This window comes from Staurois parvus, unplaced genomic scaffold, assembly GCF_062004578.1.
Source record: "Staurois parvus isolate SC_StPar_1 unplaced genomic scaffold, SC_StPar_1.0 ptg000249l, whole genome shotgun sequence".
NCBI classification, from domain to species: domain Eukaryota; kingdom Metazoa; phylum Chordata; class Amphibia; order Anura; family Ranidae; genus Staurois; species Staurois parvus.
In genome coordinates this window covers 9,312,823-9,329,498 of record NW_028318045.1, presented here as the reverse complement: position 1 = coordinate 9,329,498, position 16,676 = coordinate 9,312,823, and the positions used below count along the sequence as shown (strand labels likewise).

The 16,676-nt window shown below is 41.8% G+C and overlaps 1 protein-coding gene across 3 annotated transcripts in view; it reads left to right on the top strand.

Annotated features, from left to right (window-relative positions):
* TTC38 (tetratricopeptide repeat domain 38) overlaps positions 1-16,676 on the top strand; it is a 45,310-nt gene that overhangs the window by 17,443 nt on the left and 11,191 nt on the right. For all 3 annotated transcript variants that reach the window (XM_089680755.1, XM_089680753.1, XM_089680754.1), the window contains exons 5-11: positions 436-609; positions 1,133-1,208; positions 2,809-2,928; positions 8,763-8,822; positions 10,181-10,219; positions 11,370-11,451; positions 14,996-15,161. In XM_089680755.1, the coding sequence (XP_089536881.1) occupies positions 436-609; positions 1,133-1,208; positions 2,809-2,928; positions 8,763-8,822; positions 10,181-10,219; positions 11,370-11,451; positions 14,996-15,161 (717 nt within the window). The remainder of the gene's footprint in view (positions 1-435; positions 610-1,132; positions 1,209-2,808; positions 2,929-8,762; positions 8,823-10,180; positions 10,220-11,369; positions 11,452-14,995; positions 15,162-16,676) is intronic.

The following is a 16,676-nucleotide window of genomic DNA, read 5'->3' as shown; positions in this document are numbered from 1 at the left end:
AAACCCACCTGTGACTGTGAACGACGTTATGTGAAGAAGCCTGTCTGCCTGTCTCCCATCTATCTTGTAGTGGAAATGCCAGCTGCAGCACGTATGAGGTGTATTACATGGTGTAGGATTGGGGCTGATCTAAATTGTGAAGTTGCATGAATTGTGGTTGATTTGAGGTCTGAAGGTGCAGGAATTGGGGCTGATCTGAGGTCTATGGTGTCGGGTGTGAAAAAGGTGGCTGACCTAAACCCACAAACAAAAATGTAATTTATTACAGCTTATTAGTCCTTAGATGTGCTAGATGTAATTGTATTTTCAGGCTAACAGGCTTGTTTGTTTTTTTTTTGTCAGTATCCAGCTTTTTGTAAATGATTGAAATGAAAGAAGTCTTGGTTGTGATTTCTTCTTCTTCTTTTTTTTATGTTTTTTTTTTTTTGTCAATAGAAACATTGTGAAGGCTGCTGCATTTTGGGAAGAGATCCTGCAGAGTCATCCTTTGGATCTGCTGGCACTGAAATTTGCCCATGATGCATACTTCTACCTTGGGCAACAAATGCAAATTAGAGATTCTGTGGCCCGTGTTCTTCCGCACTGGACTCCAAAAACCCCTCTAAGTAGGTGAGTACATAAACCGTGAGTTAGGGCAAAATAATGAAAAAAATAAATATTTGGTACATCTCTGCAGTGCATGCACATTTCCTTGTGTTTAAAGTGATATTTTTTTTTAAATGACAAACACATCATACTTCTCTGCTGTGTGCAGTGGTTTTGCACAGAGCAGCCCAGATCCTCCTATTCTTAGGTCCCCCCTCCGGCACTCCTGGTCCTTCCCTCCTGTCAGGTGTCCCCACAGCAAGGGCATGCACAGTCCTCTCTTTCTCTTTCTTTCACTCTTGCCGAACACTAAGCTATGAGAAAGTGCAACTATGAAGTTGCTAGGGCCATGCGGCAAACACTTAGTACATCCTGCCGTCTAGGTAGAAGAGAGAGGGGAAGATGGAAATGGAATAAGCAGCATAAAGTAAGCATTCTTTTACAGTGAAGCACTGCAAACTGTGAATTTAAATGTCAGGGTGAACTAACACTTTAACAGAAGTAGTCAAGTGAATTGAAATGTAATCGTGTTCTCTCTTTCTTCCAGTTATGTCAAAGGCATGTACTCTTTTGGACTACTTGAAACAAACTTTTATGACCAAGCTTTTAAAGTAGCCAGTGAGGTAAAGTTGTTTGGGTTTTTTTTTTGTTTGTTTGTTTTTTTTAATGATTTTAGTTACTTTTACTTAAAGCTGAACTTTAGGAGGGCAGATGAAGTTACATAGTTAGTATGGTTAAAAAAAGACACAAGTCCATCAAGTTCAAGTTCAACCACAGTGGGGAAAAAAACACACACAAATGGAACACGCCATATACTCAATCCTATACTCAGTTGATCCAGAGGAAGAAAAAAAAAAACTCCAATAAAAACATGATCCAATTTGCTCCAAAGGGGAAAAAAATCCTTCCTGATCCCCCAAGAGGCATTCGGATATTCCCTGGATAAACTTTAGCTATGAATATTAGAATATTCCACATTTTCACAGCTCTTACTGTGAAGAAGCCTTTCTGTAGTTGGAGGTTAAATCTCTTTTCCTCCAGACACAAAGAGTGCCTCCTTGTCCTCTGTGATTACCCTAAAGCAGTAGACTCCAAACTGTGGCCCAAGGACTGAATGTGGCCCTTTGCATACCTTTATCTGGCACTCTGGGTACTATACCTCCCACTAGTACGAGGCACTCTTCTTCCAACTGACACCAACAATGGGGCAATAATTCCTTAATTAGCACCAACAGTGGGGCACTACGCCTCCCACTGACACCAAGGATGGGGCACTGCGCTTCCCACCGACACCAAGGATAAGGCACTGTGCCTCCCACCGACACCAACAATGGGGCACAATTCCTCCCACTGAGGTTTTTTAAATTGGTATTGGTGTCAGTGTGTTTTAGGCAGGTTAAAAAAATTGTAAATTGCACACCAGTGTTTCTTGGCCCTGCTACTGGTACAAATAACTAACATACACATGTGGTACCGCAGTGATTGTCAGGTGCTTGATTTGACTGTTCAGCATGCACTTGTACTGAGCACCAAAGTGCTTCTGTGTGTGATGGTTACCTGAAGGAATAAAGTTGTGTGTTTTTTTTTTTTTTTTTTTTTGTGGTTTTTTTTTTTCTCATTGGGGCCAGCACCCTCCATTTACTTGTTCAGCAAATGCACTTCTGAAGAGTATTAAGAGAGCCTGACTTTTCCCCTTTCTGGTGCTCGTCACACTGCAAGGTCTCTCCCCTTCCTGCTAGTTCCCGGGTGCGGTGCTGGAGACAGGCAGGGAGGTGATAAACAACCTTATTTAAATACGGTTTTGGTTAAAATGTATTGGTTTGTTTTTTTTTTTTTTATTAGGGCAAGTAGATTGTCATGAGGGACAAGTAAATTGGGACTTTGATTTAGTCCCTGGACAAGTAGTTTCTTGAAAAAAAAAAATTCCACATCTCTGCTACTTCAGGAACACCGAGCCACTGGAACACTCAATCCTATCTCTGTAGTTCTGTATTTCTACTGTGTTTTATATTGCTCAAAAGATAAATGAGTCAATGACACAATACAAGTATGCAGATGAGTAGATCAGACTTCACTTGCTGCATACTTTTTCTAGGTCAATGACCACTTTTTCTGGCAGCTAATTCTCTTTACAGTAACCCCCCCCCCTTTAGTGTCTGTTATTGTTTCTTATTTTATGCATTACTCTCATTTTCAAGTGCTGTTTTGTCTCTGTATGTGTAGGCTCTGGCCATAGAGCCGAAGGATGGCTGGTCTGTCCACACCATCGCTCATGTCCATGAAATGAAGGCAGATCTAGAAAAAGGCCTTGCTTTCTTACAGAAAACTGAGAAGAACTGGAAGGTAAGAAATTGTTGTCTCTAGCATGTCTCCTGCTTAAGCACAATATTTAAAGTGATATTTAAAGCCGTTTTTTAAAATAAAAAACATGTCATACTATTCTGTTGCTTGCAGTGGTTTTGTACAGAGCAGCCCTGATCTTCTTCTTGAGTCCCCTGCCAGCGCTCCTGACCCCACCCTCCTGCCTAGTGCCCCCCAGAGCAAGCCGCTTCCAATGGGGGTGCCTGAGCAGGCTCCCTCCCGAGCCGCTGCTTTTCGTGTCATTCACACACAAAGCCGTGGCTCTGTCTCACCCCCTTTCCCTCCCCATTGGCTCACTGGCTATGGATGGCAACCAATGGCTTCTGCTGCTGTCTCAGCCAATGAGGAGGGAGAGTCCCTGGAGAGCTGAGGATCTCGTCCACATCGTTGGATCGCAATAGGGCTCAGGTAAGTATTGGGGGGCTGCGGGGGGGAGCTGCACACAGAAGGTTTTTTACCTTCATGCATAGAATGCATGAAGGTAAAAACCTTTTGAGTCTTTACAACCTCTTTAACCACTTACCTACCGGGCACTTATACCCCCTTCTTTACCAGGCCAATTTTCAGCTTTCAGCGCTGTCGCACTTTGACAATTGCACGGTCATGCAAGATTGTACCCATATGAAATTTTTATCATTTTTTTCCTCACAAATAGAGCTTTCTTTTGGTGGTATTTAATCGGCGGTGGGCGCTTTACTTTTTGTTCTATAAACAAAAAAATTGCAAAAAATGTGAAAAAAAAAAAGATTTTTCTTTGTTTCTATTATAAAATTTTTCAAACAGGTAATTTTTCTCTTTTACTGATGTGCGTTGATGAGGCGGCACTGATTGGCACTGATAGGCGGCACTGATGGGCACTGATAGGCAGCACTAATGAGGTGTCACGGATAGGTGGCACTGATGATGGGTACTGATAGACAGCACTGATAGGTGGCACTGACTGGCGCAACTACTGGGCACTGACTGGCAGCACTGCATTGATGGGCACAGGTGGGTGGCACTGGTGGGCACAGGTGGGTGGCACTGGTGGGCACAGGTGGGTGGCACTGGTGGGCACAGGTGGGTGGCACAGGTGGGCACAGGTGGGTGGCACTGGTGGGCACAGGTGGGTGGCACTTCTGGGCACAGGTGGGTGGCACTTCTGGGCACAGGTGGGTGGCACTTCTGGGCACAGGTGGGTGGCACTTCTGGGCACAGGTGGGTGGCACTTCTGGGCACAGGTGGGTGGCACTTCTGGGCACAGGTAGGTGGCACTGCTGGGCACAGGTGGTTGCACTGGTGGGTGGCACTGCTGGGTCCCGATCATCAGAGCACTGATCATCAGTGCCCTGATGATCGGTGCTGATCCTTGCTCTGACAACTGCCGGTTCTCGGCAAAACTTTCCTCGCGCTCTGACAGCGTGAGGAAAGTGCAGCCGAGAACCAGCAATTGCATTTCCCGGTGATCAGCGTGTCATTGGACACGGCTGATCACGTGGTAAAAGGCCGCTGTGATTGGCTTTTTACCACATCACGTGATCAGCTGTGTCCGTAGGACACAGCGATCACGAAGATCGACGGGTGCACGCCCCCGGGGGCATGCAGGAGAATGCGTTCTGGGAGGACGTCATATGATGCTCTCCCAGAACTGGCCGGCCGCAGTGTAGCCGTCATTCGGCTATCTGCGGTTGGCAAGAAGTTAAAAGACAAATTACCCTTAAATGGTGAAATGAAGTGACAGAAATAGGTTGACATTGGACAAACCACTTCCATTTTCATAGTCTTACCTCCACTTTCTTATTAAAGCAGTTAAGCAGGGGGTCTGTATATGGCTGTGCTGTCCAATTAGCACCAGAATTGAGCCTAGTGCTCTCAATAATTACCACTCAGCAACAGAACTGGTCAAACACTCCCCTCCCTCTTAATTCCTTTTGCAAAGACACTTGCGCTGAGGGGTGTTGTCATTTCTCAGCTCTGCCAGCACAGAGCACTGTAGTGTGAAGCTAAGAAGCGGCATATTTGCTGAGAGAAGCAGGTATTTTTAGACATTTCTAAGAAATCTTTGACAAGTCATAACAGGGTACAGAACTGTAAAGAGATAAGGTGGGACAGTTAACAGGACCTTTTTATCTGTAGCCCTCTGACTAAACTGCTGGAATTTTTAGAAGGCCTTCTAATACTAGTGGGATATTTTTAATGTCCCACTGATTTCTACTATGGATACATCTCCAGGCTCATAATTTTGTACACCCCCTCTCCCTAGTTCTCGCAAACGCATTTCTCAAACTCTTCAAAAGGCCCAACTAATAGATGTCTGGCGATTGCTCCACTCTGGTGAAAGGGACTATACTTTCTATTCTCTACCTCACAAATTTATTCGCGGATCGATTTCTTCCTGATCCTACATAGACCTCTTCATGCGGTAACAGCTGTTTCCATAGGGAATATCACGTGGTCGGACCATGCTCCCATCACGTTCCAATACTCCCTGTCCAGCGCTCTTTCCTCTAAGAGATTCTCTTGGAAACTTAATGAAAGTCTGCTGCAGGAGAAACAATTGAACACCTTACTAACAGCTATTCATAAATTGGAATCCCGCCATAAACCTGCTCTGTCCCAGTCTGTAGAAGGGAAGCTGCTACTCCATCGGAAACAAGTGACAGACCTCTTACGGTTTAGAGCCAAAGCCACGGTTGAAACCTGTAGATGCATCTTCTAGGAGTCTGGCAATAAATGCGATTCTTGGCCAAGTTCTTACATGATCAAACAGCAGCAACTTACGTTCCTCATATAATGCGGGCCAATGGTCAACAAGCATCTCTGCCCAAACATATTGCCTAAGCGTTTGGAGAATTTTACTCATTATATAATATACACACTACATCTGCTTCATCAGTTCCAGCAGAGCATTATCTGACATCCTCCTATATGCCTAGACTACCCCCTTCACTTTGTCAAGAGTTGGAGGCATCTAGAACAATGGATGAGAAGCGTATGGCAGTCAATCTGACAAATTTGGGTAAAGCCCCAGGCCCAGATGGCTTTACTGTTCATTACTATAAACTGTTACTTCCCAATCTTGGCCCTTATATGCTTAAGATGTTTAATGCTTCAGGAGAATTGGAATCTTTTCCTTCAGACACCTTGAAAGCTCATATCACTGTTCTACCAAAAGAGGGGAAGGATCCTTCGTCATGCAGTAGCTACAGACCAATTTCTCTTGATCATTGATCAAACATCGATCTGAAACGTTTTTACAAAAATAATAGCCACCAGATTACAACATTTTGCCACAGCTAATCCATCTTGACCAAGTGGTGTTTATTCCAAACCGTGAAGCACAAGATAACACTATTAAGGTTCTCAGCCTGATTCATATAGCCAGTCAGACCGATACCCCCTGTCTTTTTCTGGGTACAGATGCTGAAAAAGCATTTGACCTGGTGAATTGGCAGTTCATGCTGGCCGTTTTACAATATATCGGCCTCGGGAAAAACATGCTTCATTGGATTTCCAGTGTCTACGCTGTACCAACGGTCTGCACCAACCCCTGGCATCCAAGGGTTATGTATAGGAGATGTTCAATACCAAGTTTCTGCTTACGCAGATGACATGCTATTCTCCTTAACCAGTCCCGGGATCTCACTTCCTAACTTATTGCGTGAGTTCAAGCATTATGGGTCTCTGGCTCATCTTAAAATAAAATAAACTTTTCAAAATCGGAAGCAATCGGCATTGCAATGCCACAACCTCTTATTAGATCCCTACAATCGAATTATAAATTCAAATGGACTCACGAGGCACTGAAATACCTAGGAGCTAACATCCCGCCAAGAATTTCTCATACATTTATCTTAAACTTTCCACCGCTTTTAGGTTGGGTACCTGTTCTGCTGGAGAAATGGCGTGGTGGCCTTCATTCTTGGTTTGGGCATTGTAACATTATTAAAATGAGTATCTTGCTCAAATTTTAATACTTATTTCGAGCCTTACCGATTCATATTCCATCCACATATTTCAAACAAGCTCACGCTTTACTCTTAGACTTTATTTGGGCGAATAAGAGGCCTTGAATCCAACGTTCACCGCTCACTCTCTGTAAGCAATTTGGCGGTCTGGCAGTCCTTGACCTGCAATGATATTATCAGGCTACCCACCTGGGCCACTTGACTTTTGCCAGCATAGGGATGCTAAAATATGGACTCCTATAGAACAGGATCAAAGTCAGATTCCCAAAGCTCATTTGACTGTCCTTCTGTGGATCACAGGAGTGCAGTTCTTTCTTGTAAGTGTAAATTGAAAAAAAAAAACTACTCTTTTAAGACTAAATCAGAACCTAGGCTTTTCTATCTGAAATACTAATTAAAGAAACTAAGCAATGTTTTAAGCTTCTAATCCTTGAGATTAAAATATGAACTCCAGGCACAAAAATTTTAATTCAAATATATTTTTAAATGGCCATAAAGGATATAAATCCACTTGTCCATCAGTTCCAGTTATTGCCTTGCAAAATAGCAGTGACATCATCACTAACATACATAGCCCATGTAGAGAACAGAGCAGTGAGAGGAACACAGCAGTTCTTCCTACTACAGACTGTCTGCAACCCCTACACAGAGGCACATTTTCATGCTGGATTACTGCACGGAAAAACACAAAGCACACTAAGATTCAAGGCAGAATGCACAGGCCTCTTTTACCTAACAATACTGATTTATCCCAGTGTTCTCTGCAACCAATATAAATGTATTTTAGCATCCACATGCAGGTTAGATTTGTCAGCACCTAAAGTGTACCTAAAGCCAAAACGTTTTATTCTTTAGCGTAGGGAGGGACTAAAATCCTTGTCTGTTTTTTTTTTTTTTTCTGTCCTGTTGGGGAGATTTTGCCTTATAGTAGAATAAAAGGCATTTTTTTTCTTTTTTATATTTGGATAGTGTGTAGAGAGATTAGAACATCTGTCATGTTTGTTTATTGCTGTCTGTGTCCCCATTAGGGAAATTCAAGCTCTCTAGTTGTCTTGGTGTCCGTTATCATCAAGCATGAAAGTAAAAGAAAATCCCAAATTTTGAGTTGTCACCAGAATAGATAAAGGGACAAAATCTTCCAACAGAGACACTAACTCTGGTGACAGTCAGGGATTTCCTTCACTTTGGAGGGATTTGCACTCACTTATTGTTATGGCTGTGGGACAGGAAGATAATGGAAATCTCTACAATGGGACACAGATGGCAAAAAGGAAACTTACAAGGGGTATAACCCTCCCCATTTTCTATCCAAAATGAAGAAGAAACATTTTTGGTTATAGTTATACTTTAATTCTTGTCCCAGAAACAAGAACTGGAAGTGAGAGAAGATGTTGTCAATGTGAGCTGTTGCAGCTGAAAATGGCCAAAGAAGAATTTATTGCTAGTAAAGTGACTCTTTCACAGCAGGGTTGATTGTAAACCAACCCCAGCCTGTAAATCGCAAGCATCTACACTTTTTTTTTTTTTTTTGGTCAGGCCATGTCCATAAATGTTGCTGCTTTGCTGCTTCTTGGCTGCTGTAGGTATTGGACACTTCTAGGTGTGTAAATACCTGTTTTTCCCTGCCGCTCACTGTGGTTCCTCCACTGGCTTGTATGTCCTGTAGTAATGTCCAATCTGTTAGGAGAATATACATCATGCAGCAGCAGATATTCAAACACTGCAAAGTGTTGAATAGGGTCACTTTAAAGCTGAATTTTAAAATAGACTGTGATTTGTCTTGATAAGACTTATAGTAATATATTTCTCGCTTATATATTTTTTAAATCTTAAGAGATTTGTTGTTTTTTTTTTTTTTTTTCCTTACAGGATGGTGATATGCTTGCCTGTCATAATTACTGGCACTGGGCTTTGTATTTCATCGAGAAGGTAAGATCACTCATCTGATTTGGCATATGTTGGCCATGTATATATGTTTATTGAAGAACATTCTCTAATACTCCCAGAGCTACCAGTCCGCTTCTTCCTTGCCCATTGGTAGTGTAAAATTTGGAAGGGAGACACTGATTGTTGCTTGGAAGAAATCCAGACTGTTTCTCTTTCAGACACTTCATAGAGGAGGCCTATAGTAAGAATCCCTTACCTTTTTTCCTTTTCCTAGATGCTTGTGCTATGAGGGGTTGCCTGAAATTCCTTTTTAAATGGATTTGAGTTAACTGTATAAACAAAAAAGAATTGGTTTACCCATATCCCTGCCGTCCAGCATGTGGTCCGTTGTCCATATTTGCCAATGTATGGAGCCTGCTTAGTCCTGGGCTTGGTCCCTCACCTGTTAGGCACCAGGGAAAGAAAATAATACTCTTGAGTGGATCCCGATGTGCTGACCGCAATAGCGGAGTCCTTTCCAATTAGATTACAGCAGCTTGGGAAGCACTGCAGAGGCTGTCAGTCCCTCCCTGCTAATACTGAAGTATGTGGTGCATAACAGTGCATTAATACATGTGATGTGCATTAATGTACAATGCTTGAAGGCAATCCATTCATCTTGAATGGGCTGCCAACACACCTTAATAGTGCATCTGGTGCCAGTGATAATAAATGGCACTGCAACAGGAGTGTTTTCATTTCCTACACATTTGAGTCCCATCATCTTAAACTAGAGCCCTGAAGAAGTCAGAATTTGTTTAGCCAACAAAACACATTGTGCTTTTTTTGTTTTGTTTTTTTTTTCTTTTACTTTTTTTCCTTGCTGTGAACCAATGTAATATTAAAAGATGTTGGAATCTTGGACATTTGCTTTTGTCCTCTTACTAGTTTGTCCTTACATGGATTCTCAACTCTGAGTAACCCCCTTTCCTACGAGGTACCCCTGTTTTTTGGAGTGTTAATAATTTAACTCGGCTACCAAAAACGTATCCAGTGCTTCATTTTTATCTTTCTTTCTTTCTTTCTCTCTTTCTTTCTCTCTTTCTTTCTCTCTTTCTTTCTCTCTCTCTTTCTTTCTCTCTCTCTTTCTTTCTCTCTCTCTTTCTTTCTCTCTCTCTTTCTTTCTCTCTTTCTTTCTCTCTCTCTTTCTTTCTCTCTCTCTTTCTTTCTCTCTTTCTTTCTTTCTCTCTTTCTTTCTTTCTCTCTTTCTTTCTTTCTCTTTCTTTCTTTCTCTCTTTCTTTCTTTCTCTCTTTCTTTCTTTCTCTCTTTCTTTCTTTCTCTCTTTCTTTCTTTCTCTCTCTCTTTCTTTCTCTTTCTTTCTTTCTTTCTCTATTGCCAGTGTGCATTATCTGTCTTCCAGGGTGAATATGAGGCTGCCTTGACTGTGTTTGACAATCATGTGAGTATCGGACATGTACAGCAAGGAAGTCCATCCTTCTTCAGTTTTAATTGTGAACAAAATAAAAAATGGTCCTTAGAAGTAAGCATGTTTAGTGTGAAATGTGTCAAGCCTCCTGTTCCTTGTCAGTGCCTCTTAGTGATGGTAAAACTACCCTAGAGCAGCAAGCACTATAGACCTGTTTTTGTCACAGACTTGTTAGATACTGGAGCCTTGTTCTGGATACTATTGCTGTTAATCTATCAGCTGACCCCAAAATGTGTATATTGAGTTGCCTGGACAAGGAAATTTCTGCTCCACATACATTCACAGCGTTTCTTCGCCTATTATTTATAGCACAAAAACTGATTTCCCAGAAGTGAATCTCTCCAGCCCCCCCCTTCAGAATACGGGATGCCCTGCTAAATTTACAAAAATATGGGGTAACTGGAAACTCTGGGACTGGTCTCTCCACAGTTAGAAATAGAATTTTTTTTTAGAGTTAAACCTGTTTTTTCTCCTTAATCACTGAACGTCCAAGAGCAGAAGGGTGCATCTGCAGTGTGGAATGTGAAAGCTGGTTTCCCTTGGCAGCAGCTTCTGATATATATGTCAAACATGACATACAGCATTTTCATTTTTTTTCCTTAGTTTTCCTTGTAACATAGTTTTATAGCTGCCAGTAGATCCTTTGATTTTCCACATATTAGAGGGATCTGCAGTGAAATTTCATAGAATTGTTGTAACTCTGTGGACAGTCTAGTCTCATATGGACATGTAGTTCTAAATTAATTTTTTTGCTGGTTACCTAAAAATGTCTAAGCCAAACTCCAGCTAACAATTCTAAGCAGGTACAGAGACTTTTTTTATTTTTGGAGAAAAGGTGTAAATTAATAAAAGATGACCATTGTAAGGACCCTGGAAGTGTTAGTTAGTCCCAACCACTGCAGTTGTCATTTTTGCAGGACAGCTAGATCTGCATGAAAATTTGGAGAACTATATAATTAAAACCATGTGAAATACAAGGAATTCAAGTACTGAATACGATCATTACAGTTATTTTCAAAATACACTTTCCAGAATACAATATTTTTTTCACTATAGTGGGGCTTTAAAGAAGAACAGAAAGGTGTGAGTAGAGCTTTATTTTCACTGATGTCCTTCTCCGCAGATCGCCCCCTCCTGTATCTCAAGTGGAAGCATGCTGGATATTGTTGATAATTCATCACTGCTGTGTCGACTTCAGATGGAAGGTATGATTCTCCACATTTGTCAATCCACATCTGGCCATACATTAAAGACACCAGAAGCCTGTTATGCAATCTCGCTATTTCTGCATCTAATAATTCTACATCCAGATGTGTGGTTTGAAGGGAATAATGACCGACCCTAAACAGACCCCATCTTCCTCAGGAGAACCTTTTTGGTCTTAGGAGCCCTGGACAGGCCGGGCAGCTGGAAGACTTCATCTTTGAATAAAACAAGCTACAACTTGATGTTTACAGGCATATGTCTATGGCAGCCTTTCTCAACCTTTTTACCACAGGGAACCCTTGAAATAATATTTGGGTCTCAGGGAACCCCAGTTAAAAGTAATTCATCAGTGGCAAGAATGCCCCTTACATTGGTGGTCGATAAAAAGCATGCCACAGTGGTGGCCAGAATGCCAGCTTTACAGGCAGTGATAACGATTACTGGTCTCATGCTGCTGGCTCTCAAATGGCTCTGGACCCAAAACTGAAGAAAATTCAATAAGCAGCAGGAGTGGAGTCAAAAACATAGATCCACAGAATGAATGAAGCAGAAACAGGGATATCCTTGCACTGCAGGTCTTCAGTTACAGCTTCTTGTCCAGCAAGGAGTACAGCGTGCAGCACAGTAGTGATGTCAACAAGTCTTACTCCAAATCTTAGTCAGAGGCAGCAGTGCTTTAGATCATCTTGTAATACAGATATACAGCTGTGAGGCTGTAGGCACAGGAAGTTCACTTCTATCTTTCAGAGGAACTAGATTAGGCACAATTAACATGTCTAGATGTTCCCTATAGCATAGTAAGTCTCCCCTTTTTTGTGTTTAGGTCCACTTTTTTTTAATTCCTCTTTACCTTTTTTATACAGTGCATAAACACCAAGGGAAACATTATCCAGGATTTGGTAGTCCATGGTTATACCATCCTATCATTGCTGCCAATCTGAATTCACAGCATACTTTTGTCCGGCATGATTTTCTTCAATCTCCAGGTTTTTTGTACTAACTCAACTTAGACCTTAACTTCAGACAAAGAGCAAAATACCCAGATGAAATACATATAAGGTAGCTGTTTCACTTTCGAAATATTTTATATTTTTGTCTATTCAATTCTTAGATTTACACAGCATAACCAGAGAGATGACACAACTTACAATACAGTTGAGGTACAGAGCATTGTCCTCTTTCCACCCCCAGTATTCTGACTGAACAGTGAACATACACTATATTGCCAAAAGTATTGGGACACCCCTCCAAAGCATTGGATTCAGGTGTTCCCATCACCTCCCAAGGTCATAGATGTATAAAATCAAGCAACTAGGCATGCAGACTGCTTCTACAAACACTTGTGAAAGAATGGGTCGCTCTCAGGACCTCAGTGAATTTAAGCGTGGTACTGTGATAGGTTCCCACCTGTGCAAAAAGTCTATCCGTGAAATTTCCCTGCTACTAACAATTCCAAGGTCAACTGTTAGTGGTATTATAACAAAGTAGAAGCAACTGGGAACAACAGCAACTCAGCCAAGAAGTGGTAAGCCACATAAAATGACAGAGCGGGGTCAGTGCATGCTGAAGTGCAGAAGTTGCCAACTGTCCGCATAATCTATAGCTAAAGACCTCCAAACTTCGTGTAGCCTTCAGATTAGCACAACAACACTGCATAGAGAGCTTCATTGAATGGGTTTCCATGGCTGAGCAGCTGCATCCAAGCCTTACATCACCAAGAGCAATGCAAAGTGTCAGATACAGTGGTGTAAATTACGCCGCCACTGGACTCTAGAGGAGTGGAGACGTGGTCTCTGAAGTGACGAATCACGCTTTTCTGTCTGGCAATCTGATGGACGTGTTTGAGTTTGGTGGTTGCCAGAAGAATGATACTTGCCTGACTGCATTGTGCCAAGTGTTAAGTTTGGTGGAGGGGGGATTATGGTGTGGGGTTGCTTTTCAGGGGTTGGGCTTGGCCCCTTAGTTCCAGTGAAGGGAGCTCTTAAAGCATCAGCATACCAAGACATTTTGGACAATTTCATGCTCCCAACTTTTCGGGAACAGTTTGGGGATGGCCCCTTCCTGTTCCAACATGACTGCTCACCAGTGCACAAAGCAAGGTCCTTAAAGACATGATGAGCGATTTTGGGGTGGAGGAATTTTACTGGCCTGCACAGAGTCCTGACCTCAACCTGATAGAACACCTTTGGGATGAATTACAGGGGAGACTGCGAGCCAGGCCTTCTTATCCGACCATTCTTCCCGAAGTGCATTTGTGAAGTCAGGCACTGATGTCAAACATTCCCATAGACACACTCCTAAACCTTGTGGACAGCCTTCTCAGAAGAGTTGAAGCTGTTATAGCTGCAAGGGTGGGCCAGCTTAATATTGAACCCTACAGACTAAGACTGGGATGCCATTAATCGTGTGTGTAAAGGCAGGCCAACCAATACTTTTGGCAATAAAGTGTATATTCACTCTGTTAACTCTGCTCTCTCCTCTTATCAGCATGCTCCTTGTCAAAATGGATGCAGTGCAGTTGATTGGCTCTCAGTCCTGCCCTTTCTTCTCCACAGCTTGAGCTCTGCTATACAGGAATTGTCAGAGGCTGAACCCTAATTATATTCAGCTATTTACACTACTTGTAATTTAAAAAAATAAAAAAAATTTTAAAGATGAACTCTAGGCCAGTTACTAAACGTGTCTATATATTTTTTTTAACTGGTCTGTTTGCCGAGAAATTTATCTTCATAATCTCTGTGACATCATTACTTTTTATTTTAAAAACAAGGCTATTGCCCAAGTACCTGGTGGTGGTACTAGTAAAGCTCCAACGTCACTTGCTGTCAGGGTATAACAAACTACAATTTCCACAATGCCTTAGGAATTATAGTAGCAATGGTGTGAATGAGGGAGGCAATGAGGCACCGGTAAGTGAGTGAGTGGGTAGGTCAGACTGGACTCTCAGGGTCCTCCCACTATCGCAAGTGGCAGTGTAATTACATTGCTGCTTACTTATGAAGGAACTATACTGGGGATGTTACAAGATTGGTGGCTGGGATAAGAGGGGGCACATCAGTCACCAGTCTTATGAAATGGATATCACTTGTTATTCTGCATTCAGTTGTGGATTTATCAGTGTTTGGGTGACTGAATTAAATATCAAGAAGATATTAGTTCAAGGTTCAATTAACTTTATAAATATGTGATAAAACTTCTGCTCCAGTTCAACTTTAATAAAGAGTTAATTGTTACAGAGCTGCAATAACTTGTGCTTGTTCCAGCGGCCTAGAATCCAGCTTTAAAACATTTTTACCGGGTTAACTCCACCTTTTGCACCATGTTACACTTGTAGTTAGGGTGTAACATGGTGCAAATGGGGTCATTAATATAGGCCAATAAACTGTATTCAGAGATGCAAGAAATGAAGAACAATGCAGCATATTGAGCAGAATATATATATATATATATATATATATATATATATATATATATATATATATATATATATATATATATATAATTATAATCTTTTCTTTTGTTTTTCATGTTTGGTGTGTCCAGGTGTGGATGTGGGGGACAGATGGAACAAACTTGTCCAAGTTACAAAGAAGCATACCAATGATCACTTGCTGATCTTTAATGATCTTCACTTTCTGATGTCATCCTTGGGAGCAAAGGATGCTGAGATGACAACCCAATTGCTGGAAACAATGAAAGAGCTTTCTAAGTATGTAACAACATTGCATGTAGAAAAATAGACAATAATAAAATAAAGGAAAAAATGGAAAACTGCCACAGAGCATCCCCCTGACGCATTCCCAGGCTGAATCTCATGCTACAGTCAAAATAATATACCATAAATTAGAATGAAGAACTTGCAAGGCACCTCGGCCTGCCTATTACTGCCCATTCATAACGTGTGCAGCTGCAATTGGAGATTTGGTCATGTGGCTTTGACAGGCCCTCCTGGCTTTTTTTTTTAACCTACATACATACATTCATTAATTGTGCTTTGAAATGTGCAGAGCTTTTACATCGGCCATTTCTCCTTTGTTTCCCAATTCTCCTTTGCTTCCCTTGTGATGTTTCAGGTAGGCCACTAAAGCACCATGTATCTGTAACAATTGCCATTTTTTAAAAATAAAATTACTTTTTTACCTTATGTAACAGTGCAAGGCCCTGTCATTGGGTGAAAATAGGTAGAAATTGTCAGGACACAGGGTTTGCACATTTGCAGTGTAGAACTGGGAAGTTTTAATTTTGAGGCCAGAAAACTGATTTTACAGATTTATCTGGATTTTGATATTTCCGGTTGGGGCTCCATACTTTGCAGATTTCAATGTGCCTTGGGAGGGAAGATACCTCCAACCCAGTGACCGGGTTTTGTGGTCAATCGGCAGGGTGTATATCCAGGTGCACACAGCCCTTATAATGATGATCTGCTGAGAGTTGGAGCAGTGGCTGCTGTTGAGATAGATTCTATGCATCCAAGAAGCTTGAGGCTGTGTGTGTTAAGGAGCTTAAGGCTGTGCGCATTAAAGAAGTCCAAGGCTGTGTGCAAGGAATAGCCAGTGGTCTGGGAGACCAAACAAGCAGAGGTACTGCTGACCAGAGAGCCAGGTGGCTTTGTATTTTTAATTTTGTGTTTTGGTTGGAGAAGAACCCCTGTGTGGGAAAGCTTATGTTGGACTTTTGTTCTTTGCCTTTTTTTAATAAACATGGGCTACCAGGCCCCTAAATCTAGTTCCTGACTGACGTGAACTTACTTGAAAACACATCTACCACTAGAGCTAATGATCCTCCATGTCACACTTAGTTTTATCATGTGTTGCATCTCAGTAATGCTGATCTCATGCGGTAGAAACATTCTGTCTATATGCACTCCAGTGATGGCTGCATGATTAGTTTAATAGTTAAGCTTTTCTTCAACTTAAAAGCTGTAAAACGTTTGTTTGGACCAAGCTTCACTAACAGATGAAGCAGCTTGGAGTGCTGTATAAACTGTATGTAGTCTCAGCTACAGTAGGTACAGTACACAGCTCTGTGTTCCAGCAGTGGAATCGGATGTCCCTGTCCCACTCCCAGACCAAAATCAAGTCAGGCAGAGTGCTACTCATCCACTCACATGTTACGTTGTACTCTATGAATTAATAAAATGCTTCCTGTAGTTGGCTGAAGCGGATAGGCAGGCGGATGATGTCAGAATCGGACTCAGCCAATCAGAGGAAGCTTTGCATTCATT